The sequence below is a fragment of the Diabrotica virgifera genome, chromosome 3 (genome assembly GCF_917563875.1).
Source record: "Diabrotica virgifera virgifera chromosome 3, PGI_DIABVI_V3a".
NCBI classification, from domain to species: Eukaryota; Metazoa; Arthropoda; class Insecta; order Coleoptera; family Chrysomelidae; genus Diabrotica; species Diabrotica virgifera.
In genome coordinates, this window is record NC_065445.1 from 106062854 (window position 1) to 106088647 (window position 25794).

At 32.5% G+C, this 25794-nt stretch overlaps 2 protein-coding genes across 3 annotated transcripts in view; both read left to right on the forward strand.

The window, feature by feature from the left end:
* The window catches only part of LOC126882002 (putative ankyrin repeat protein RF_0381), a 65861-nt gene extending 61451 nt beyond the window's left edge, over positions 1 to 4410 (forward strand). For both annotated transcript variants that reach the window (XM_050646771.1, XM_050646770.1), the window contains one exon: positions 985 to 4410. In XM_050646771.1, the coding sequence (XP_050502728.1) occupies positions 1042 to 3087 (2046 nt within the window). In that variant the 5' untranslated portion in view covers positions 985 to 1041 and the 3' untranslated portion in view covers positions 3088 to 4410. The remainder of the gene's footprint in view (positions 1 to 984) is intronic.
* The window catches only part of LOC126881999 (intraflagellar transport protein 140 homolog), a 335998-nt gene that overhangs the window by 238556 nt on the left and 71648 nt on the right, over positions 1 to 25794 (forward strand). The window contains exons 9-11 of the mRNA XM_050646764.1: positions 10239 to 10493; positions 13884 to 14110; positions 15544 to 15830. Of these exons, the coding sequence (XP_050502721.1) occupies positions 10239 to 10493; positions 13884 to 14110; positions 15544 to 15830 (769 nt within the window). The remainder of the gene's footprint in view (positions 1 to 10238; positions 10494 to 13883; positions 14111 to 15543; positions 15831 to 25794) is intronic.

The window sequence follows — 25794 nt, forward strand, 5'->3', positions numbered from 1 at the left end:
AGATAGGTGTAGCAGCTAGTGAGAACTCTATTGAAATAAGTGCTAAATTTCTTAATATTTTTTGTCTTATGGAGCTTCGTAAATAGTTATTAATAATTTTTAATTCTGAAAAACTTCTTTCTTCACTAACTACCGAGACAGGGAGTGTTAATAAAATTATTAGTGATACAACTACATTCGGGTATAATGAAATTAGATAATTTTAGCAGAAATAGTTCAAAACCTCTAAAGGTATCATTTGGGATATATCACGCAATTCTTGTAGAAGATCGTTTGTCTCTATATCAGATTCATTTTCTTCTTCTATTGAAAGTATTGAATCAAGATTCATACAATATTTTTCTAGTGTTTTATCATCCATTTCCCTAAATTTGAAAATATCATATATAAAAATTTAAAATCTTTATTATGAGTTTCTAGAAGTGAAAATCGACCAATCAAATAATTAACGGCAATGTCTAAAATATAGATGAACAAAAGAGCTCGTCCACAGATTTTTTGTAATCAAATAAACGCTTTTTTCTCTTGGCTCGAATTTCATTTTCACCTGGAAATTCGGAACTTATTGTTATTAAGATTTTCTCCAATTTTATTAAATTTTTATTTAATTTGGTCATTAGCCATATTGTCTGTAACTTTTCATTTTTTCTATAGTTTCTGACAAAATTTTTACACAATCTGACATTTTTTTATTTTACTGATTATGCCGCCCACTTTGTGATGCCGCCTGATGCGCATCATAGCACGGCACGGCCCTGTGTAGACTACAACCATATTTGTGGCGTTATTCCAGTTTCGTATAATATGTAGTTTTACTTAGTAATATGAAATATAATAAATAGAAGAAAAATCCCAGAGGAATTGCTTTTTACCTTATTGTACTTATTTGAAAGCAAGTTCATATGGTTTTTCCTCATCAAAAAAACTATCACTGATGTTAGCAGTTACCTTTGTACTAACCTTTATATTTATTTTCTGTTTCAGGTATTTAAAGAACAAAATTGTTTCATTAATAAAGCCCAACGCAGTGTATTTTTAAATATGGATCAGAATGAGTTTCTACTCCATTCAGCCACACAATTTGGGAACCTAGATGAAGTACAACAGTTGATTGAAAGAGGAGCAATAATTAATGAAGTGGATTCTGATGGTTTTACGTCACTACATATAGCAGCACAGTTCAGCCATATAAAAGTAATCGAATATTTATTGGCACACGGTGCAGATGTAAACGCAATCGAATCTTGGGGAAGGAGCCCTTTACATTTTGCTGCGCGCAATGGTGATCTTGAAATAGTTCGATTATTCACAGAAGCTGGAGCAAATACGCATTGTTCAGATCTCTATGGAAATAGGCCTATTCATGCTGCTACTGAAGAAGGATATGCAGAAATTGTAAAATATTTTTTAGAACATGGGATATTTGTAGATATTATAAATGAAACCAGCAAAATGACGCCACTTCATTTAGCTGCAGATTTCAGACATATAAAACTAACCGAATATTTATTGACACACGGTGCAGATGTAAACGCAATCGAAACGTCTGAGAAGAGGAGCCCTTTATATTTTGCTTCGCGCAATGGTGATCTTGAAATGGTTCGATTATTCATAGGAGCTGGAGCAAATATGCAGTGTTCAAATATCTATGGAAATATGCCTATTCATGTTGCTGCTGAATCGGGAAATCTAGAAATTGTAAAATATTTTTTAGAAAATGGTGTAGATGTAGATATTATAAATGAAAGCAGCAAAATGACGCCTCTTTATATGGCTGCATGTGGTGGTTACATCGAAGTAGTAGATTATTTACTGTTAAATAATGCTAACGTGCGTCTCAAAGATTGTCAGAAACGGAGTTCAATTCATTATGGTGTTATGGCAAGGAATGTAAAAATTGTTCATGGCCTTATAGAAAAAGGAGTTGAAATGAACGCCAAAGATATCTTCAAGATGACTCCTTTAGATTTAGCGTGTAGAGATGCAAATTTAGAAATTGTCCAGTTACTTTTAAAAAACGGTGCAGTGTGTAACCTACAGGAGAAATCCCGGAATTATTCTCCACTCCATTGGGCATCAGAAACGTGTAATCTAGAAATTGTAAAGTATTTTATCACCTTAGGGGTAGACGCCAATTTCGGTACAATTCAAGAATATACTCTTCTGCATGTAGCTGCTAAATGGAATCACATTACATTGGTTAAATATTTGGTTGAAATTGGTGCTGATGTTAACAAGAAAACTATACCCAAAGGAGCTACTCCATTATATTATGCGATAAAAAATATATGCACAGATATTGCAGAGTTTTTAATTCTAAATGGAGCTGATCTAAAAGAAGCTGAATATAAAGGCAAATCTACTTTATCGATAGCCTTAAAAGATGTGCCAAGTGATTATCCAGAGTCGAACCAGACAAAGTATATAGTACTTGCAAAACTAATAATCAAATACACCGTGTTAATTTACAATCCCATTGAAACATTTATTCCGGATGGTTGTCCTTTCTTCAAAGAATTATCGCAATACTATAACGACTGCCAAAAAGAAATAACAAGTATGAGCAGTGTGACAATACAAAATAGTACTGTTTCATTACATCAAATAATGTGCGGCTCCAATAAAGGCAACGCGTTTGTTCAATATCTATGTAACGACAATATTAAAAACGAGTTGGAAAATATTGAAGATTACCTTAAACACTTTTCGATATATGGTAATATTCTGCCGTTGTTACAACTTAGGGTTAAGAAAGGTCTTCAAAGAATGGAATTACTTAAAGATGCTGACTTAATACTGAAAAAAATTGCAGCTAAGTTACCATCAGAAATAAGATGGAAAGTGTTCGACTACTTAGACATGACTGATCTTAAAACTGTGACAGGGTTGCCAGACCGATTTATACAATTCCCCCAACCTGAACTACAAATTCCCCCAAAAATGACATTTTTTAAAAAAAATCTTCCAAAATTCATCTGCCATTTCTTCTTCTTTTTTCTGAGCTGTCAGCTGTCATTTCTTCTTTTGGGCTGTCATCTGTCATTTTTTCTTCTATTTTGGCTGTCAAGTGTCATTTTACCAGCGTAGAATTTTAGTAGATTTTATACAATATATTGTAAATCTGCCATTTACATATCTTACAAAATGATTTTGTGTCATCTTCCAATCCTTTATAGGATTGGAAGGACCAATCCATCATACATAGAATAATTAATTATTAATGACCCACACCAATAAAATTCTATTAAACAGATTACCTTTCTTTAAGTTCAGTATCCGATGCCCAAGCAAGTCGGTATTTTCGGGTATACTCCTTTTCTTTAGGCATATTTCTAGATTAACACAAACACTAATTTAAATAAATTATGCGTATTTTGAACACACCAGAAATATACCTAACCTTCTTCAAAGTTAATTTGAAAAGTAAATAAAGTTAAACAATAGGAGATACGATTTTCTGTGTTTCACATAGGTACGTACCGTTATGAATATTTAAATACACCATCAAGCGCACAAAAACCAAATTTTGTTGTGTCGCTATTGAAGAAAACTGTAATGGTTTACAAAATAATTTAAATAGTTTGTACTAGATGGCAGAATCGACTGTAAATGAATTTATATTCAAATATTTTTGTGAATCACAGTTTAACTTGAAATTCAAAATCGGTCAAGCAATGGAATGTGTTCTTAAAATTATACCCCAAAAAACCCCAATGCGAAAAAATTTTCATCCAAAAAATCCCCCATTCAGTGTATTCCCCCAAAAAATCCCCCAAACAAGAAAAAATACCCCAAATTTGCGGGAAATTTTCCCAATCTGGCAACCCTGAACTGTGATACAATCAGATTTTATTTAAATAAAAATGATTATTTGTTTGTTTTTAAAAACGTTGAGAGGAGGGGGTAGAGAAATACCGTGCTCGGGGAATAAATTACAGTATCTATCCCATACGTGAAAGTAAAATTTTTCCCAACCAGTTCGGGTTATGCGCCGAATAAGTAAGATGTAGGTTTTTTAATCTTTGTAAATATATGGTGTTGTATCCCTTATTTGGTTTAAGTCCACTTTATGTTATATCAAAAATAACAATTTTTTATGTTTATCATTGTTTTATGGAAAAATTAATTCGATATTAATATACCATATTGATTTGATTGGAATGATCTCGACCATTTCTATATGGAGGATAAAGACAAATACATCATTTAATATTAATATATTATACATAGTATCTACAACAATGTAACATAATAACAACTTTATACCATTTAAAGAGTTTTTCACCCATATATTTTTAGTAGCTCAACCATGTATACCTTGCAAGCAGTACTGATGATGGAATTGTCATTCCGAAAATGTTCTGTGATGTAGCCCGAAAGGGTCATTTTAATAAATATATCTTTTATAAATGGTTTTTTAATAAATTTTTGTACCTGTGAGATTTCCTAAACGTAACAACCACTTTAAATGTAAAATATAGCACAAATATGATCAGGTCAACGGCTACAAGTAAGCTAAATGCTACAAATAAAAACCAGAGTTAGAACATTGGTTGTAACTTAGCAAAGTCGACGTCATTGTCTTTGCAAAGAGCGCTAATTATATCCGAACGTCTGCGGCTCCTCCGGTGATAGACACAGATTTGTTGGCTGTCTTTCGCCACTTTTCTCTCTACCCTCAAGAATTTGCCTAATATGTACTTGTTAACTTATGGCACACTGTCCGTCTATCCAATCAAATTCCTATTAGCATAATTTGAGCAATAAATCATGTTATTTAAGACTATAGAAATAACTCCTTGTAGCGGCATGTAAGTACAACACGTTTACATTGCACAATTACAGACCGAATACATTTGTATGTGTTTGCGGGCATATGAGTGTCTGTTTTTGCTGGTATGTGTGCATACATATGTATTTGTCTGGGGTTTCAATTTATATATTTTTTAAATATTGGCTTGATCTTATAGTATCTTTTTACAACCAGACAATGTTCTAACTCTGGTTTTTATTTGCAGCATTTAGTTTACTTGTAACCGTTGACCTGATGATGCTCTGCATATTGTATTGAGCGAAACCGGTCGTCGTTTTCAATTTAACGTTTTCAAATACTTCCATTGTGGCTTGGAGCATTTAAAGTTATCTAGATATAAGTAGTCTAAATATAGACTTTGGGATAAAATTATCCCAAAGTTTAGAGGACAAAATGGACACAGAATATTAGATATCCATGCACCGTTTGGAATTGAATTGAATGTAAAAACTACATTTCTTAATTATTTGAAGATGAGAGAGTAGAACACTATACACATACACCGATTGCTATAACAGGTTCAAATATAAAAGAAAGTGAAGTTACACGACAAAAAATGGAAAAGCACTTGCCCCCGATGCAGCAAGTGCTAAAATATTTTTTGGAAGAAAATAAAATTAAAGCACTGTGTGGTCTCTTTAACAGAATTTATGACACTGGGATATTACCAACTGATTGGTTAAAGTCGACTTTTGTCACAATACCAAAGAAACAGTGCGCAAAGACATGCAGTCTTCTTCTTCATGTACCACGTCCTTTCAGAACGTTGGTTACCATCATAGCTATGCTAATTTTGTTCACTACCACCCTAAATAGCATGCTTGTATCAACACCATACCAATCTCGCAAGTTCTTCAACCGTGAGGTTCTTCTTCGTCCTGGACTGCGTTTGCCTGCTATTTTTCCTTGCATAATATTTTGCAGCAACCTATATTTGGGACCTCTCATTACATGTCCGAAATACTCCAGCTTTCTCTGCTTGATGATTTTTATTATCATGCAGTGAATATCGTAAACTAATCGGATGAGTGATGAGTAACGTTTTGAACAACTTCCTACGAGTAGGTAATATACAGTGGTGAGTGCGCTAACAACCGGCAAAATAACGCAAAAGATGTAAAACATAATATGTACGTTGTTTCTCACCTTTAGATGTATCGGAGGAGTATGACAACTGTCACTGTGACTTTTATAAAATTGTGTGACTAGAATTTTATAAAATTCTCCCAGACATCTAAAGGCGGGAAACTATGTAATCATAGACATAATAAGGATAAAGGCATACTGAGCAAAATAGTGTAACGCGCGGGCAGTCGATCAGTGGTCTATCCATCTCTTTTTATTAAGCAATCCCGCTCATGTGACAGACAAAGGTGGCTAGACCACTCAAAGTGAATATTGACCAATGACGTCCTTGATATTGGCGTTACACCTCGATGCACAGAGCGGCCCATACCTTACCTTATCTATTCTTATTATATCTATGAAATTTATAGGTTCCTTTTTATTCACAACGTCTACTATGTTTCCCATCTTTGCGTTATTTGACGGTTATTAGCGCACTCATCACTAGAATGTACAAAAATCAGAGGTTTTAAGTCTGTGTCTAGTAAGACATATTACCGCTGTCTTGTCCTGTGAAAAACTAAAACCCATATTATTAACCCTATCACGCATGCAGTAGAGAATGTAGCACAAAGTAATGAAGGAATGTTGGATACTTTTCGGGCATATCTCGTATTATCCGGTTAATAGTTGAATATGTATAGCGGAAATGTGGTCGAAAATGTATTTATACACTATAATAATTATTGTATCGCATAAATAAGAAATATAGGTAGTAGAAAAGGTAAGATTTGTAGGTTTTGGTAGTTCTGCTTTAAGTTATAGTGCGGCGGCTGGTTTTTTCTGGTAATTAAATGTGTAATTAAAAATATTTATGGTTTAGTTATGTATATCCCGTTAAAGCAGGGCATATCGTATGTGCTAACATTAATTTTGAAAATTTCTTATTTACATTTAACCTTACAGAGATCATTTATCTAACCATGTGCTTGCCTTGATAACTGATGTACCTAGAATAGCTTTCGTAATTACGCTGTTATTGTTATTAGGATTATTAATACTAAAAGAATTATATAAAAATATTTAAATCTAAAATTGAATGAACCACCAACACCCGAAGTTACGACCAACGAAGAAATAAACATCGAAGAAGGAGAGGTAAAGGAAGCATTAAGAAAATTAAAAATTAGAAAATACTCCAAGAGAGGACAGAATATCGAACGAACTCCTAAAGTACGGAGGGCAAGATCTAACTAAACAACTATTAAAACTAATACAAAAAATAATAGAACAACACAGAATACCACAAGAATGGAGATCAACATCCTAATACCTCTCTTCAAAAAAGGATACAAATCGGACCCGGAGAATTACAGAGGAATTAACGTATTTAGCACAACCACAACATTAATATTAACAGCCAAAGTGATAACAAACAAATTGAATGCAATTATACATTAGCAGAAGAACAACAAGGTTTTAGGTCGGGAAGGTCATGCACTGACGCTATATTTATAATGAGGCAAGTTCAAGAGAAATCGTTGGAATACAATAAACCGACATATTTATGTTTCGTGGACCTTAAGAAAGCCAAATGCTTTCTTAAGTCAAGGGTCAAATTAAAGGACGTTATCCATTTGTTATACTCAAGAGAGGTACCTCTAGGACTAATTGAAACGATCGAAAACATCTATCAGAACAACACAATAAAAGTAAAAGTGGAAGATGAACTAAGTGACCCAATTGAAGCCGGCAATGGGATAAGACAGGGGGATTCCTTAAGTCCTTTATTGTTCAACCTCTTCATGGACGAAATAATAAAAAAAGTAAGAACTAAAAAAGGAAGCCAAAAAACAACTTAGAATAATAATCTGCTATGCAGACGATGCGATGCAATACTAATTTCTCAAAGTGAAGATGATTTACAACGTATGCTGCATCAATTTAACATAACGGCCAGAAAATTTAACATGTTAATTTCCCCAAAAAAGACAAATGCATGGTTATAACAGCAAATTCAATAAGATGTAAATTGGAGCTGGAAGGTCAGATAATAGAACAAGTGATGGAGTTTAAATATCTAGGCATCACCGAGCGAGCTGCAAGTTGCCTGAATGACACAATATGGAGAAATAAAAATACTGGAAAAGAAATGAAAGACAGAATTTACAAAACAGTCATCAGACCAATAATGATATACGCTGCAGAAACACGACCCGACACAGAGAGGACAAAAAGATTGCTCGAAACAGCGGAGATGAAAACCCGTCGAAAAATCGATGGTAAGACTCTATGGGACAGAGCTAGAAGTATAGATATACGACCGAGATGCAAGGTGGATAACATTAATAACTGGGTAAGAAACAGAAGAATAGGATGGAATGATCACATACGCCGAATGACAACAAATAGAGTAGTAAGGAGAGCGAGAAACGGTTCCCCAATAAGAAAACCTAAAAACCTAAAAATATTTTTTTAAAACCATAGTCTTTTTATTTTTAAGTACACTACTTATAATTGGTCGGAATAATAATTGCACAACACAACAAGTAAAATAGTGATACACTTAATTATTACACTCGAGTAGGGAACTGCTCCCCAACCAAACGCTTCTCACTTCGCAGAGACCGAATTCAAATCGGTAGCCGGTCGGTAAACAGAGAAAGCTTCAAATGTTTGGTTCTTAAAGTGTTTCTATTATATTTCTTACTTACACTATACCCAGGGGCGTAACAGAGGCCCCCGCAGCGTGACGCTTGCGGGGGGCCCCAATCGCTTAGGGGCCCCATCTTGTCATCTGATATTATGTAAAAATGTCTGGAAATGTATAAATTGACTAATTATAAGCAACTCTTGTTCTTCTATAGAGTATCTTAATCTATGCTAATACTTTTCAAGTCATTTGCGAGTGAAAATGTTTATTTTTCAAAAAAAACAACGTTTTCAGACGGGTTTTTCGAAAATAACTCAAAAATAAGTATTTATCGAATTAAATATTAGATATCGAAAAAATATTTGTAGCAAAAATGTAGCTTATAAGATACAGAAAATGGTGTAATTATTCATGAAGTTCATCGACACAGTTGAAGCTCATGAAAAATTATTCTTATTTGTCCGATTCCAAATCAAATATTTCAACCTGAAATAACCAAAAAATTAAGCAATTTTCGGGAAAAACTCTTAAAACTTTTTTTAAATGTTTAAGCTTTATTTTTATTTTTTATAAAAGTTTCTAGCACCAAAACTATACGAGTTACGCTCAAAATAAAGTTGGTCCCTTTAAAAAAAAAAATCCTGAAAATCTGCCCCTATTTCGCACCCCAAATAAAATTTATCATTAGCGCTTTACCATTTACTTTAAATATTTATTGCTTATATGATCTGTAAGTTTGACCGGTTCAAGGTTCTTATTTTTGAAAAAATTTAAAAGTTTTTTATTTTGGAAAAATTCCTTTTTTTCAAAATAACTTAAAAAGTATTAGTGATACCAAAAATCTCAAAGAGTAAAGAAATGTAGGTACGTCTTGCTTTTATAAATATTTTGGCTGTATTTTGTTTTTCTGTAAGACAAAAATTGGTTAAGACATGGCTGTTTAAAATTTGCATATACTCGTGATTAGTGACTCGTTCAAGCCCTTCAACTAGAACCCTTTTAAAAATAAGCACTGTGAACCGGTGAAACTTACAGGTCGTATAAAAAAAGTTATAAGGCGATAACGATTAGTTTCATTTGGGGTGCTAAATAGGGGGATATTTTCACAATTTTTTACCAAATAATGGGATTATCTGTATTTTGAGCGTAACTGGCTTAGTTTTGATGCTAGAAACTTTTGTAAAAAATAAAGCTTCTTTTAAACACGTTAAAAAAGTTCTAATGAGTTTCCCCGAACAGTATTTAATTTTTTGGTTATTTCGCGTTGAAATATTCGATTTGGAATTTGACGAATAAGAAAAACTTTTCATAGGCTACAGGTTTTCTTTTACTGAGTCGATAGACTTCATTTTTGTTTCATTTTTTTTATAAGCTAGATACATTTTTGCTAACAATATACTTTTCTATCGAATACATACTCTTTGAGCTATTTGCGAAAAGTCGCCTAAAAATGTGGTTTTTTTGTTGAACAATAAACATTTTTACCCATAAATAACTCGAAAAGTCTTGAGTTGACCACTTCGGTGGTGACACTGAAAATTACACGGTATCGCCATATTTTACGTTGATTTACTGGGCTGTAACACATAATATAGGTATTTGTTACACATGTCGCATTAATAATTTTTTAAAAGGGGCCCCATTTCCAATTCTGCGGGGGGCCCCACGGAGTTTGTTACGCCACTGACTATACCTACTTATTTTCAGAAGAAAAGAAAAATCTTTCGGACGAAGACAGCCTTCTAATAACGATGTTCGTTTCTCCCGAAAATAGCATTAGACTGCATGATATTAAACCAACTGAGCTAGAGATAAAACTTCTAGCATGTGTTGCTCCTTTTATAGTATCAGTGCAAAAGCTCAGTATAGTCAGAGATATTATGAGTGACTTTGTGGGTCTGGAAAATTGTGACAGTGCCACCAGCAAAGCTGTACTGGATTTTAGTTACCACTTGTCTTTAGGTAAATTTTTAATTTATTAAATAATTTAAAAATTATCAAATGCTAATATGTACAGCTGGTTCCTAAAAAAACTGATACGACTCTTAGTAAGATTTGATCATTTTGAGCAGTGTATTAAATACCGACCAATCAAATTTTGATTGGTCTCACATTATATTATATTTATTATGACAGATAAATAATAAAATAAACAAACAAACAACAAACAGCTGATTACATATATATTATGTTAATTCATAAATTGTAATAATTATTAAGGTCCAAATTTTGATATTATTTTGAATTCCTGCATTTTATAAAGAGTATATTAAATGATAGGTTTCACATAAACTAGGGTTGTTGTTATTATTTTTATTATTATTAAGGAATAAAACAAACGACCTAACTCAGCAATATATTAAAGTAAGAATTTTTTTAAAACTGTTTTTCTGCTTACGTCAAAATGGTTCGCTATGGCAGATAGTGACCAAACATCTTCTAATTTCGTTACAATTCTTGCTTTTAGTTCTTTGCTAACATATTATGGAGCCATTTTTTGAGGTTGAATAGAATAAGTTATCTGACAAATTTTAAGATTTGGCAGTGACAGTGACAGTATCTAAATAACATATTTTATCCTTCAAAATACACTGCTCAATTTTCTACAAAATACACTTTAAGAGTCGTATCAGTTTTTTTTAGGAACCAGCCTTTCTTCTCGCATATTATCCTGTAATTTTACGATAGTAGCATCAGAATTGATTCTACTGTCGTAAAATTGATTAAATGTTACATTTGGTCAGTCCTCTTATACGGTGTCGAAGAATGGATATTAAAAATATCCACCATTAATCGTTTGGAGGCCTTTGAAATGTGGCTGCACAGACGTACACTAAAAATACCATGGACGGCTATGCTGACAAATGTGGCAGTCCTTAAGAGAGAAAATGCTGCTCGCTAGCCGCTTGATAACATCAAATGTAGAAAGATGGCCTATTTTGGACACGTAGTAAGGGGAGACCGATATAATATTCTTCAACTTACTATGATGGGTAAAATCGTAGGACGCAGAGGAATTGGTGGAAACAGGCCTCTTGGTGGAAGAATATCAGGGAGTGGACAGGAATAAAGAAAGCAGAGCAACTATTTAGAATAGCTCGAGACAGAGACAGTTTCGCCATGTTAATCGCCAACGTCAAGGGGACTTGATAGGGCACGTTAAGAAGAAGGAATAAGAATTAAACTATGTTAGTTATATGTCTCCCCCACTTTCTTTCATACTAGCTTCGAGCTTTTAGCGGCCCAAGATTTCATAAATTTCTACTTAGAATATAGAGATTTGCAGGGTAGCCCCTGTATGTATTATCCTAGTGATTAGAGAGATATCGCAAGGGCGTTTTTATCGCACGCTAATAGCGGAATACGCTATTTTGACATGTACGCAAGCGCAGAGTGAATAAAGGCTTTTCATCGATTGTCATTTGTTTCGAGCTTCCGTCATATCTTGTATAATTTGTGTATAATATTAATATACACGGATTATACGACTTATGACAGAAGCTCGAAACAAATGACTGTGAATGAAAAGCCCTATGCCGGATAAGGTGTCCCGCTATTTAGGTCGAAATAAGGGACGGTAACAACGTTAACGCTAATTTGACATTTGGGATGAAACATAAATACCTATAATTTATAGAAAACAAATTTTATAAAGTAAAAACTGTGAATCATCTTGTTTCCTGTGTTGAGAAACGTGTGTTCTTATTTTGTCTACAATAGACTACTTTTTGTGGTTAGGATATGAGTTATTCAGATATTTTATATTATTTTTTATACTGATTATTTATATTTATTATTGGTTAAATCATTAAAATTAAAATGCATGTCAAAACTTATTATAGTATTCCTCAACATTAATTTCTAGGTTACATTTAATCCCAAACGTCGGTTGTCATAATTACGTTAAACCCCGCCCCAGAACATTTGCGATAATTCTCTTGATGCCTGTGTTGAAATAGACCGTTATCCCTTATTTACGTCTTGACACGGTATTAACGTTAGCCTTTGCGATATCTCTCTATTGACTTTTTATAAGCTTTGTCGATAAAATTGTACAATTTTCCATGACAATAAAGCATATTTCTATTCTGTTCTAATAGAAATGTTTACATGTCCACTATTACTGTGATACTACTGAATATTCCTACGCCCGACCCTTATGCTGTTCCTGCAGTAGACCTCTTGATATGTGGCTGCATCATCATCATTATCATCAATATCGTTATATCTCTTAGTGAGCTTTTTTCCTGTTTATTATTGCCTTACATGTTTGTCAGTCCTGTATTACTATTTCCCATTATCTCACTCCCATTTTATCCATATCCTTTCTGACTGCATCTTTCCACCTTTCTTTAGACCGTCCAACAGAACTTCTCTCATCTGGCGTTTCCCAAGATATAATTGTTTATAAGGTGATTGTCATTCCTCCGTATCACAAGTCCTGACCATATTAGTTAAGTGGCCTCTCACTAGATTTTCCTATCAGAAGAGAGACTCTAACTTATTGTTGTGTCTGCGCCTCCATTCGTTGTCATGCTACTCGTATATCTACAAGGGCTATATATCACTCGAAAGACTTTACGGTCCCACACCAGCAATATAATAATATGTGGTCGCACGTGTTAATCAATATTGAATTTATAGGGATAAAAGGCAGATTTCGAGCATATAGTTTTATCAAATCTTGCCTAAGTATACTTTCGCTAACTTAGCATCATCAGGGGCATTTCGTCAAAACAGAAAGATATCCCAGCAAAATGTAAACAACATTTGTATGGCAAGAACGTAATTTAAAGAATTTTGCAACTAATAAATAACATTAAACACACACTGGACGAAGGACAAACAGATAAAAAATTAATTAAAATTTGCCGGATACTACATCTTGGCAAGAGAAATGTAAGAACAATCAATTATTCTCTTGCCAAGATGTAGTATCCGGCAAATTTTAATTAATGTTTGATTTGTTTGTCCTTCGTCCAGTGTGTGTTTAATGTTATTTATTAGTTGCAAAATTCTTTAAATTACGTTCTTGCCATACAAATGTTATCTAAATTTTGCTGGGATATCTTCCTGTTTTGACGAAATGCCCCTGATGATGCTAAGTTAGCGAAAGTATACTTGGGCAAGATTTGATTAAACTATATGCTCGAAATCTGCCTTTTATCCCTATAAATTCTATATATTCGAGCATTCAACCTTCTTCTATTTTAATCAATATTCACCGATGATGCTCTGATAAGACCAAAAAAATTTCGATTTAACTAACCCTTTTGGCAATTTTTACATTTAAATATTATAAAAAAAGTTTTTATGCTTCAATTTTATTAAAAAAAAACCTTCTTATTTAAGGTGATATGGATGCAGCATTCAAATCAATAAAATTAATACAGAGCAAAGGTGTTTGGCACAGTTTAGCAAAAATGTGCGTGAAAACAAAACGACTAGATGTCGCTAGCGTTTGTTTGGGCCATATGGGAAATGCTTGTGCTGCTAGAGCTTTGAGATTAGCTGTTGCTGATGGTTCTCTAGAGTTAGAAGCTAAAGTGGCTTTATTAGCCGTACATCTAAATATGCCGGTGAGTTCTCAGTATTTTTAAAGTTATACTTGTTTAGGCGTGATTGAGAAAAATTTTGAGAGTGAATTTTTATAAAAGCGGCATTACGAAGTACGCGCATAGCGACAGTATGAAGTTAGTTGCAATACAAATAAAGGGCGAAAAAAATATATTGGGGATTTTTGTAAATATATTTATTATAATTTTTGTGTCTTTGGATTTGTCTTCGTTGGGAATAGGATAATAAGTATTAAAATAAAAAAAAAAAAAGAAAATTAAAAATGTAAATGTGTAGAAAATCTGAAGTTTTTTAGATTTTCTACGATTCATCAATGGAAAAGTAATTGCGGGGAGGCTACAGTTCATAAAAAATGACGTCTTAACGTTATTTTTAATGTTTGATCTTATTTTAAGTATCAAAATTAGTTTAATATTTAAATAAATAAAAATACAATTAAACTGTTTAAAATATATTTATTTCGTTGAAATCATAATAATTCAAGTATAACTTCTTACATACGTAAAAAGTAGTAGTAGTAGCTAGTAGACACACGGGTACCTATGTAATTGCTATGCTTATGGGCTATTTCGGCCTGTTCTCACATGTGAATTTCATGTCTGTCATCTCATGTGACGTCATGTCATGTATGTCGTGTATTTGATAAATTTTGCAACTTTACCACATGACCACAATAACAATGACAACTATAAACTTCAAATACAACTGTTCTATAAACTGTCAACTGTTTATGTTTATATACATTTTCTGACGTTCTAGACTCACTAGACATTTCTAGGTTATTCAATGAGATCTCGAATATTCTTCAACTTAATACTTCTGCTTTTACGTCAAGTGACTTTTTCTATGTAGGATCAATCGGTTTACGTCTCAGCATAGAAGTAAACAGTGCAACAAGTGAAGGGTCCAGGACTGTATTGGCTCAATGTACCCGTGTGTCCAGTAGCGTGGCGGTTACTGTATATAAAAGACGCAAAATACTATTATAGATAATCACAAGTTTGAGCAATTGTATTATTTAGAATTATGTAGAGTTTAAGGAATTTAAAGGACAAACACAATTTAATTATTTTATTATGTTTATATGAGATTAAGATTGGAATAAAAATTACATTTTTAACCAATGTTTGACGTTTCGAGTATAACTAATAGGTAAAGTAGTTAACACGTTATGATTTTTCAAAATTGACGCTTGACTTACTTGGCCTATATCTTGTAGGCAAATTTTGGTTTAAAAAACCTGACTGTTTTATGTGTTTATGTAGTTATATGTTCATGTATTGTGTGTTGCATATTGTTGGTATATTCTTATTGTTGGCTTCTTCTTTGTATATTGGTAATCAAAGCCTGCTACAGCAGAATGTAGGAGGCTCATAAAAATAAAATATAATATTAGATGATTTAGATATGATATAAATATTTTCTGCCAATACAGGACGAAGCCGAACAGTTATACATCCAATGCGGCCGTTATGATCTCCAAAATAAACTCTTACGTAGTAGAAATAAAATGGATGCAGCCCATGCAGTATCCGAGTCGAAGGATAGGATTAACCTTAGAAACACTGACCATACTTGGGCGAAGATGCTGGAACAGGCAGGTGATTTTAAAGAAGCCGCGGCTAGATACGAGAGGGCCAACACGCATCTATACGACGTTCCCAGGATGTTGAGCGATCATCCGCAGCAGTTGCAAACTTATATGAGCAAAACAAAGGATAAGTAAGTACCCTATTGACATATACATGGGCGCCCAGGGGGGGGCCGTCGCCCGCATAGATTTTCGTCGGGTGCTTATACTATACAATTTGTCATCCAAAGTATACAAGATGTTATGTGCAACATCTTCACGTGTGCCCCCCCCCCTAGAAAATTTTATGTAAGCGCCCATGGCCATATATTTATCTATATCCGAATGATATCCGAATGTTAATGATAACTTGCAGTACTATTATATTATACCTGTACACCTACACAAGAAGCGTTACTAGGTACAGAACTACTTTATAGTACGTTTCAAAATATTTTATAAAACCTTAATCTTAAGCTTGTTATAATGTCATTTGTATTTGAATGGTGTGGTTAGGTTTTCGGCCCAGGTAGAAATTAATGAATTTTAATCTATTGTACTTTTAATCATTATACCTGCTATTCAGTATGTTCAGTACTCGAAATTTGGGTCCAGGTGAATTCGTAACTATTTTAATCCCCATCCTAATTACAGGCCAACTGGTAACTCTGGCGCGCAGGTAATTTTTCGATAACCCACTAACTACTGGTGAATTTGTAACTTTCATTTTTTAAGTAATGTTAATAATCTAATACCGTTATTCCAGGTATATACCTGTATAAATTACCCTCTTTGAAGTGGTGTAAAAGGTATTCATCATTTATGTATTGTCTCTTGGAAGAGTTACTAGAGAAAATCCAAATAAATTTTCTGAAAATGGAAAAATTCTTGTAACAGATTTCGTAATGAGTGAACGTGGGTATAAGTTATTGGTGGTAAATAATTTTAAAGTTCACTTAAAGAAAGTGCTAAAAAGTGGAAAACATTTATGGAACTGTTCTGCATCTGGTTGCAAGGCAACCTGTTATACCGACGGTAAGTTTTTTTAAATATTTTGAATAGTAACAAACACTTATGTTGGTTATCAAAAATTTGATGTAAAAAATGCTAATTTTTGCTATTTATTGTCTACCAGTAAGAAGAAAAGCATTTAAAACAAAATTTAAGATGACCGCATTATAGACTATAGTGCATGTAAAACAATTTAAACAAGGTTTTATAAATCTTAATCTTACTATACTTAATTGTGGCTTATAAAACTATAAATTAAGTTAGTTAAACGTTAATAACTTATGTAAAAATAAAACTTCTATCTCGAATCTTGATATTAAGTGAAATAGCCTAAAGAAATGAGTAACAATACACGGTTTTTATGACACTCAGCGTAGCTACTATATGTAACAATTGTTTTAATTTCTATTTGGATAGAATAACAAAATTTATGTAAATCTGACCAATTTTTTGTCAATTTATTTATTTATTGACAATTTAAATGAAAATAGCCGATTTTAAGAATTTTGAAGTAAGATAGAATTGGAGCTTTGCTTATTAATAACAATAAACATTAATGAAAGGTATACATTTGCGATAGGCCCCGTGTTGGCTTAATCCGTTACTATTCAAATTTATTTCTGACGTTTTAACCTAACTACCTGAGGTATTAGATTTAATCAATGGTTTCGAATTCACCTGTAGACGGTTTCGAGTTAGCAGGTTCAGGTAGTAGAAAAGTTACGAATTGGCCGGTGTAGGTACATGTTAATCTGAAAATGTTTATTATTAAAAGTTACGAGTTGGCGCGTGTCCCGAAATTTAACGATACTAAGCTTTAACGATATCTTGAAACTTACATACATGAATTGGAAGGGGCGGTATAATAGCTTTCTCTCAAAATGAATTATTCGTTTCTCTCTTTACAATATACCCTCCAATGATATAGAGGGTGTCCAGAAACTCTCCTGACAAACGAAGACAGGAGATTCCTCAGATAATTTTAAGACAATTAAACCCAATTCAGAGAGTCCGAAAATGCTTCCTAATGGAGCTAAAGCTCTTTCAAGATGGCGTCTTCTTACCTTCCAGAGATAAATCAATTCCATGAATTGTGAATCTATAGTACCGGTCATAGGCGTCCGTTTTGGGGTGGAAGCGGTTATTTTATCGCATAACTTTTTTGTCTTTAATTTTTAAGCATTGTGACACCAGATTATTAAATTAGAGTCTTGTCGCAACATAGGGGGTCCCGTGGGAAATTCTAGCTTGCTGTGATTTGATGGTGTTAATATAGGTTTTTGGGTCGCTGAATCCAATGAAAGTGGTCTGGAAGCCTAAATATGGTGCGTTTAATTTTTATTAACAAATTATGGTAAAATTAGGTATTTTTAAGAAATTATTAGAAGCCCTGTAAATAAATTGATAGTGTTAAGGTCTTCTCTGGTGTATTTTTGGTCGCTGAATCGAATGCGACTAGTCGCGATTACTCAAAATATGTTCTTATTTTGTTAATAACAAAATAATTGTTTATTCGCCCAAAAGCTCGAAATAATGCGCTATCTACAGAAAGTTTGTAGTCTTTTTCATAGTATTTTTATACGCTAAATCTATTGCCACTAGTCGTGATAGCTTAAACCACGTTCCGACTTTGTTATTAATAAATTATTGCAAAAATAACGGTTTATAGTACGTTTACTTACGGTTTTTGCTCTAAATTAAAAAAAAAACACTTGGATTGACATGAAATTTGGCATACACGTAGCTAACATGTCAAATAAAACAAGTGATATTGTTCAGATGTGTGCTTTTACCCTGGGGGTGAATTTCACCCCTTTTCGGGGGTGAAAAAAGAAACCTTTAAAATAAGCCGAAAGTGGATAAACTGATTAATTCTAAGTAACTTTTGTTCTATACAGTTTTTTCATTAAGTTAATACTTTTCGAGTTATTTGCGAGTGAATATGTTCATTTTTCAACAAAAAACCCCCTTTTTGGACGGTTTTTCACAAATAACTCAAAAAGTAAGTATTTTTTCAAAAAAAAATATTAGCAAAAATATAGAATATAGACTATAAAAAGATGAAAATAATGGTGTATGTGTGAGGTCCGTAGATCCAGTGGAAGCGGAGTTGTAGCTACTGAACAACAGGTTCATATTCGTCAAATTCCAAATTGAATATTTCAATATAAAATAACCAAAAATAAAGCACTTTTTAAGGAAAACTCATTACAACTTTTTTAAAGCTTTAAAAAAACTTTGTTCTTGCTTTATGAAAAAATATCTAGTATCAAAAATAAGCAAGTTACGCTCAAAATAAAGTAGGTCCCTTCTTTTGGTAAAAAACGGGAAAATCACCCCCTAATTTACATCTCAAATGAAATTAAAACCGCTTCACAAGTTGCTTTACTTATTTTGTATTTATATGATCTGTAAGTTTCATCAGTTCGAAAGTGCTTATAAAGCCACCAAAAAATGTTTTTTTTATTGAAAAATGAACATATTCACTCGCAAATAACTCGTGAAAAGTACTGACTTGTGAAGAAACTGTATAGAACAAAAGTTGCTTAGAATTAATCAGTTTATCCACTTCCGGACTTATTTTAAAGGTTTCTTTTTCACTCTCGAAAAGGGGTGAAAGACACTCCCAGGATAACAGCACACATCGGCACAATATCACTTGTTTTGTTTGACATGCTAGCTAAGTGTATGCCAAATATCATGTCAATCCAAGTGGTTTTTGAAGATATTCTTCTTTAGCGGCGAATCGATTGAGGATAAAATTGTAGATGAACCACGCGCCTGCGCACACTGACAGAATGTAGTTCATTGCTAATCTTTCAAGATAGGTATGTATGTATCTGTAACCGTGCAAATAAGTCATTAAAAGAATATATTAGTGGTTTTAGGAAATGTATTATTTATTATAATTCTTGTGTTTTTGGATTTGTGTTTGCCTGTAGTAAAATAATAAAATATGTAGGCATAACATTTTTACAGTTTGTCGCCGTGTTGTGTAATTATATCCGAAACTTACGTGTCAATTCAAGTGGCTCGATGGCGTAGTTGGCAGAGCGGTGGGACAGAGAACGGAAGCACACGGAAGGTCGCGGATTCTAATCCTGGACGATTCATACTTTTTTTTATTTTTCGTTATTTTAATAAAATTTTTTTGAAAGTGGTAGATAAGAAAGTTAGTTTAATTTTTAAATAAAATACAAATAACCTGTTAAGTATATTTACTTCGTTTAAATTACCTATATAATAGAAGAATATCTTACGTGCGTACAAAGTACACACACACATTCTTTTTTTTTTTAAATATAGAGCAAAAACCGTGAGTAACCGTAGTACTATAAACCGTTATTTTTGCAATAATTTATTAATAATAACAGGACATGTTGGTAAAGGGGATTAACATTGATTTGACCCAAGATATAATTGTTTGGAGAAATGCAATTAAGGAAGCCGACCCGCATAGGGATAAGGCAAAGAAAATGATGATGATGAAAGTCGGAACGTGGTTTAAGCTATCACGACTAGTGGCAATCGATTTAGTGTATAAAAATACTATGAAAAAGACTACAAACTTGCTGTAGATAGCGCATTATTTCGAGCTTTTCGGCGAATAAATAATTATTTTGTTATTAACAAAATAAGAACATATTTTAGACCTAAATACTATCAATTTCTTTTTGGTCTGGATCCCGCGTACCAAAAAAAGTTGATTAATAGCAAGCTGAAAAGTTAATAGCTTAAGGGTGTCTGATCGGACAAACTTTGATATATTGGAATACTGGAACAGGGGAAGTTTTAATTGTGGAACAGGTTAAAAATTTGGAACGTTAGACTACGAAAACGTCAGATGTATTTTGTCCGACAGAACTTCCAATTGATTTGTTACCCTTTCATTATACTCTCATGCAAAAATCAGACTGCTATTACTAATCAACATGATTTCTGTCATTTGAGATGTTCTTCGTGTTCCACTCATTAAAATGCCCAGGTGGTGATACACACCAGTCTGATTTTTGTATGAGAGTTTAATGAAATGGTGACAAATCAATTGGAAGTTCTGTCCGACAAAATACATCTGACGTTTTCGTAGTCTGGCGATCCAAATTTTTAACCTGTTCCACCATTAAAACTTCCCCTGTTCCAGTGTTCCCATATATCACAGTTTGTCCGACTAGACACCGTTAAGCTATTAACAAATTTTCAGCTTGCTATTAATCAACTTTTTTTTTTCTTATGCGGAATCCAGACCTATTTACAGGGGCTCTAATAATACCTGAAAAATACCTAATTTTACCATAATTTGTTATTAACAATTAAACGCACCATATTTGAGCTTCCAGGCCACTTCCATTGGATTCAGCGACCCAAAAAACCTATAATACCACCATCAAATCACGGCGAGCTAGAATTTCCCACGGGACCCCCTATGTTGCTACTGGTCTATAAGATATTCTAGTACTGAAAGTTACTTTTACTTTAAGTCGGTAACATACAGCATTTTTTTGAAATTTTTTTTTCAAATTCATAAAACGAAAACACAGCATATAAACACAGCATAGTTATCAGTGATAATCCATATTGCGCCTGTGGTGGAATGGGAGATCTACAGCACCTCATATTGGAGTGTGGACAGTACAGACAAAATATTAAAGTAATGTATGAAAAGTTAATTGATCTAAATTGTCCTTTACCTGTCAATTTAAACGAAATTCTTTTTCCAAAAAATAAGCAGACGTTACAATGTCTTTACGAATATGTAACGTCCTGTAAATTTAAATTTTAAACAGGCTTAAATAATAAAATTAAAAATTGTAAAAATATCACACAAAATTGAAAAATGTATCCATTAATATATTATAACACCCTGTAAATTTTGATAATAAGTAGGCTTAGATATTAACTTAAAATTGTTATTGTAATACCATACAAAAAAAAACAAATAGTCTGGCTAATTGGCTATGTCAAAGCCATTAATAAAAAAAAACGAAAAATGTTTAAATCGATTTTTTCAAGTAAACAGTGCATCCTATCGACTTGAAGCAAGAGTAACTTTTAGTGCTAGAATACCTGACAATTTAATAATCCAGTGTCAAAAATGCCAAAAAGTTAAAGACAAAAAAGTTATGCGATAAAATATTCGTTACCCTACCAGTGGCGGATCCAGGGGAGGGCGATGGGGGCGATCGGCCCCCCCTCTCAACCCAAGTGATTTATTTTTTTTTAATTATAATATATAAAGATTACCTACAAAAACATTTATTTATTTTTTCAAATGGATAATTATACATGTCAAAATTACAATATTATATGAATTATGAATTACATATAAATATATTTTATTAGTATGGGACTTGGCTAAAACGGGCCAGTGACGCCAATGTATTTGGAAATGAGTAATTTATAATCCTTATAAATTAAGAATTAAAAATGATCACAATAAGTATATTTAAAAAAATATGTAATCCTATATACTGTGAACGCAACTTAAGCACATCCACGTATATAATAAAATCGTTTGCAGATAACAGATTCGCTAAAAATTTCTCGAAAATTGCGCGCCTAGCAAAAACTATATTAATTCGCCGAAAATATAAATAATATTAAATGTTCACACAGTGAAACGAAAGGAATCAGAAGCTTCTACCGAGAACTTAAAAAGTAAAAAATTCAAATGTCGCAATATAACTGATTATTTTTTTCACCTGTCAAATTCTGACGTTTTTGCTTTTTCAGCCAATCACCACGCGTCTTTCTAGCCAATCATTGAGTGTAATACTGATAAAACAGCCTCTTCCTTGATAAAACAGTCTCTTCCTTGATAAAACTTAAGGTAGCCTAAATTTCACATAATACGTACATAATACATACATTATAACTTAGTATTTACTAATAATACATATTGGTTTACAAAATAATCTTTTCAAATACCACTCGTCCTCTAAATTTTGCTTGATAAATTTTTTCGTTTTCATACTTAAACTTCTTTATTTAGGGTAAAATCACTCAAACAAACCGAAATGGATAAAATCACTCGTCCTTCGGACTCGTGATTTCATCATTCGGTTTGTTTTCGTAATTTTACCAAATAAAGAAGTTTTCGTGAAAACAAAAAAATTTATCGATAAAATTTAGAGGACTCGTGGTATTACCTTTGATTATTTTTTTAAAAATCAACGTAATTTGGGTGATAATATTAATAGTAATAGTAATGATGATAATAAATATGTATGTACAAGGTATATCTTATCAGATAGATCATACTCACACTATGAGACCAAGTGATCTTGGATCAAATTTAAGTTCTGAGAGCATTCAAAACAAGTCATGCGATTTATGCAAGGCATGCAGTAAATACCAATTCTACTTTCGAGAGTTTTATGGAAAAAGGTATATCTTATATGCATGAAAGTATAGAAAGTATATATTATATTTATATAGTATATTAGATTATATTAGAAAGTATATATTATATTATATTAAGTTTATTTTATATCACGTTTGACAGAAGTGAGTATTTCTCCACGAGTACGATAGATAGTCACTTATGTCGCGGGATGCAATCATCCACATTATACAGGGTGTTTCATTGATAATTGTCCATATAGTAACTGGAGAAACCTTAGCACAAAATATGAAGATTTAACCTAAAACACTTAAATAAAATGTGGATCCTTACTGAGTTACAGGGTGTTTTAGCTAAAAATTTAAAAACTATTTTTGCTCAGCATTTTAAAACTATTCGACGTATCCTTTTCATACTTAGCAGAAAGTATAGGTACTGTACAAACTACTAAATTACGTTAAACAAACGTTTCTGGCTATTACCAGAGGCGTACGACGGGGGAAAGTGAATGGTTGACCCTTTCCAAATTCTACGCCACTGGCGGAATTCCTATTTTAGTTCAATTTTTGAATTTTCCAATACTTTCTATGAAAATAATATACTCTTCATTCGTAACGATAAAGTTATTAGTTTTCGAGATATTTGAAGTTAAAAATGAAACGACACGGTTATTTTGATTAATGTATTGTGTCGCTTCATTTTTAATTTCGAATATCTCGAAAACTAATCATTTTATCGTTACGAATGAAGAGTATATTATTTACATAAAAAGTATTGGAAAATAAAAAAATTACACTAAAATAGCAATTTCGTCAGTTGCGTACAATTTGGGAAGGGTCAACCAGCCACTATCCCCTCTCGTACGCCTCTGGTAGTAGCTAGAAACGTTTATTTATCTTAATTTAGTACCTACGTTATTTAGTGTACAGTGCCTACACTTTCTGCCAAGTATGATAAGGATACACCAAATAGTTTTAAAGTACTGGGTACAACTAATTTTTAAATTTTAATCATATGAATCATATCATAAATTAATCAAAATAACAGTGCCGTTTCATATTTAACTTCAAATATCTCGAAAACTATTAACTTCATCGTTACCAATGAAGAGTATATTATTTACGTAGAAAGTATTGGAGAATCTAAGAATGGCACTAAAATAGTAATTCCTCCAGTGGCGTAGAATTTGAGAAGGGTCACACCATTCACTATTCCCTGGCGTACGCCTCTGGTAGTAGCTAGAAACGTTTGTTTATCATAATTTAGTAGGGTGTATAGTAGTCGATTTTTCTGCCAAGTATGAAAAGGATACGTAGAACAGTTTTAAAATGCTGAGCAAAAATAATTTTTAAATTTTTAGATAAAACACCCTGTAACTCAGTAAGGAACAACATTTTATTTAAGTGTTTTAGGTTAAATCTTCGTATTTTGTGCTAAGGTTTCTCCAGTTACTATATGGACAATTATTAATGAAACACCCTGTATAAAATTATGGTAATAAATTAAATTTTAAACTTCATATGGGAAAGTACATCATGTGACACCTCATTTAAAAGCTTTTGAGATACTGATTACAAAAATGTATAGGCAATACTTGTGAAAAATGTCAGTCCAATGCTTTTTAAATGCATTCATTTTTTTTATAATCCTGAGAAAACTAATAAGTATTTTTGAAAAATTTAAACGCAAAATGCAATATTTTCTTATTACCGAGGGTCGAAAGTACCTGAAAACTTCTATAATGTTTATTTTAATAAGTTACAGGGGTGAAAAAAAAAGAGAAAATTGAGTATGATTTTTAACACGTTGACGGACAGTGCGTCAAATGTATAAGCAAGTGTTGTGACACTATATTGTATTTTGCAAAGTAGAATAGGGGAAAATGTAATGTCTATAGACGTTGTGTCACATTACATCAATGGAAATTAGATGTCTATAGACGTTCTGTACGTTAGCGTGTTAATTTCAAATATATCATTCAAAAGAAACTTTTTGTTTATTCTAATGGACATTCGGCCCTCGGTAATAGTGTAATATTTTATTCTGCGTTTAAATTTTTCAAAGATTCTCGTATTAGTTTCCTCAGGATTCGAAAAAAATTAATGCTTTTAAAAAGCATTTGACCAAAATTTTGCGCATGTACGTATTATACATTTTTGTAATCAGTATTTCAAACGATTTAAATGAGGTGTCACATGATGTACTTTCCCATTACGAAATAAAATTAAAATTATTTCTACATGAATTTTTTGCCTTGAAAAAAGTAAAGTATTTTGATTTTTTGAAAATTCCATTCGGTTAATTCATTATTACATTTCCGAAACTACTCTAAGTTGTTAACTTATAAAGTCTCATTTTGTAGGTTTTTTAAATTATGATGATAGTTCACTACATACATATATTTATTTTTATTTCGTCAACTTTATATATATATATATATATATATATATATATATATATATATATATATATATAGGGTGTCCCAACCCAAAAGTAGCGGAACCGTTGAATATTTCGCAAAATGAACATCGCATCGAAAAAATGAAAAATATTTGTTCAATAATTTTTAAAAATCTATCAAATGATACCAAACACGACCCCCTACGTGGGATGAAGGTAACTTTAAAATATTTAACGGAGACCCCCAGTTTAATTGCAGATTTGGATTCCTTACGTAAAAGTAAGCAACCTTTATTCGAGACATTTTTTCGAATTTTGGATAGATGGCGCTATAATCGGAAAAAGGATTTATCGTGATACCATGG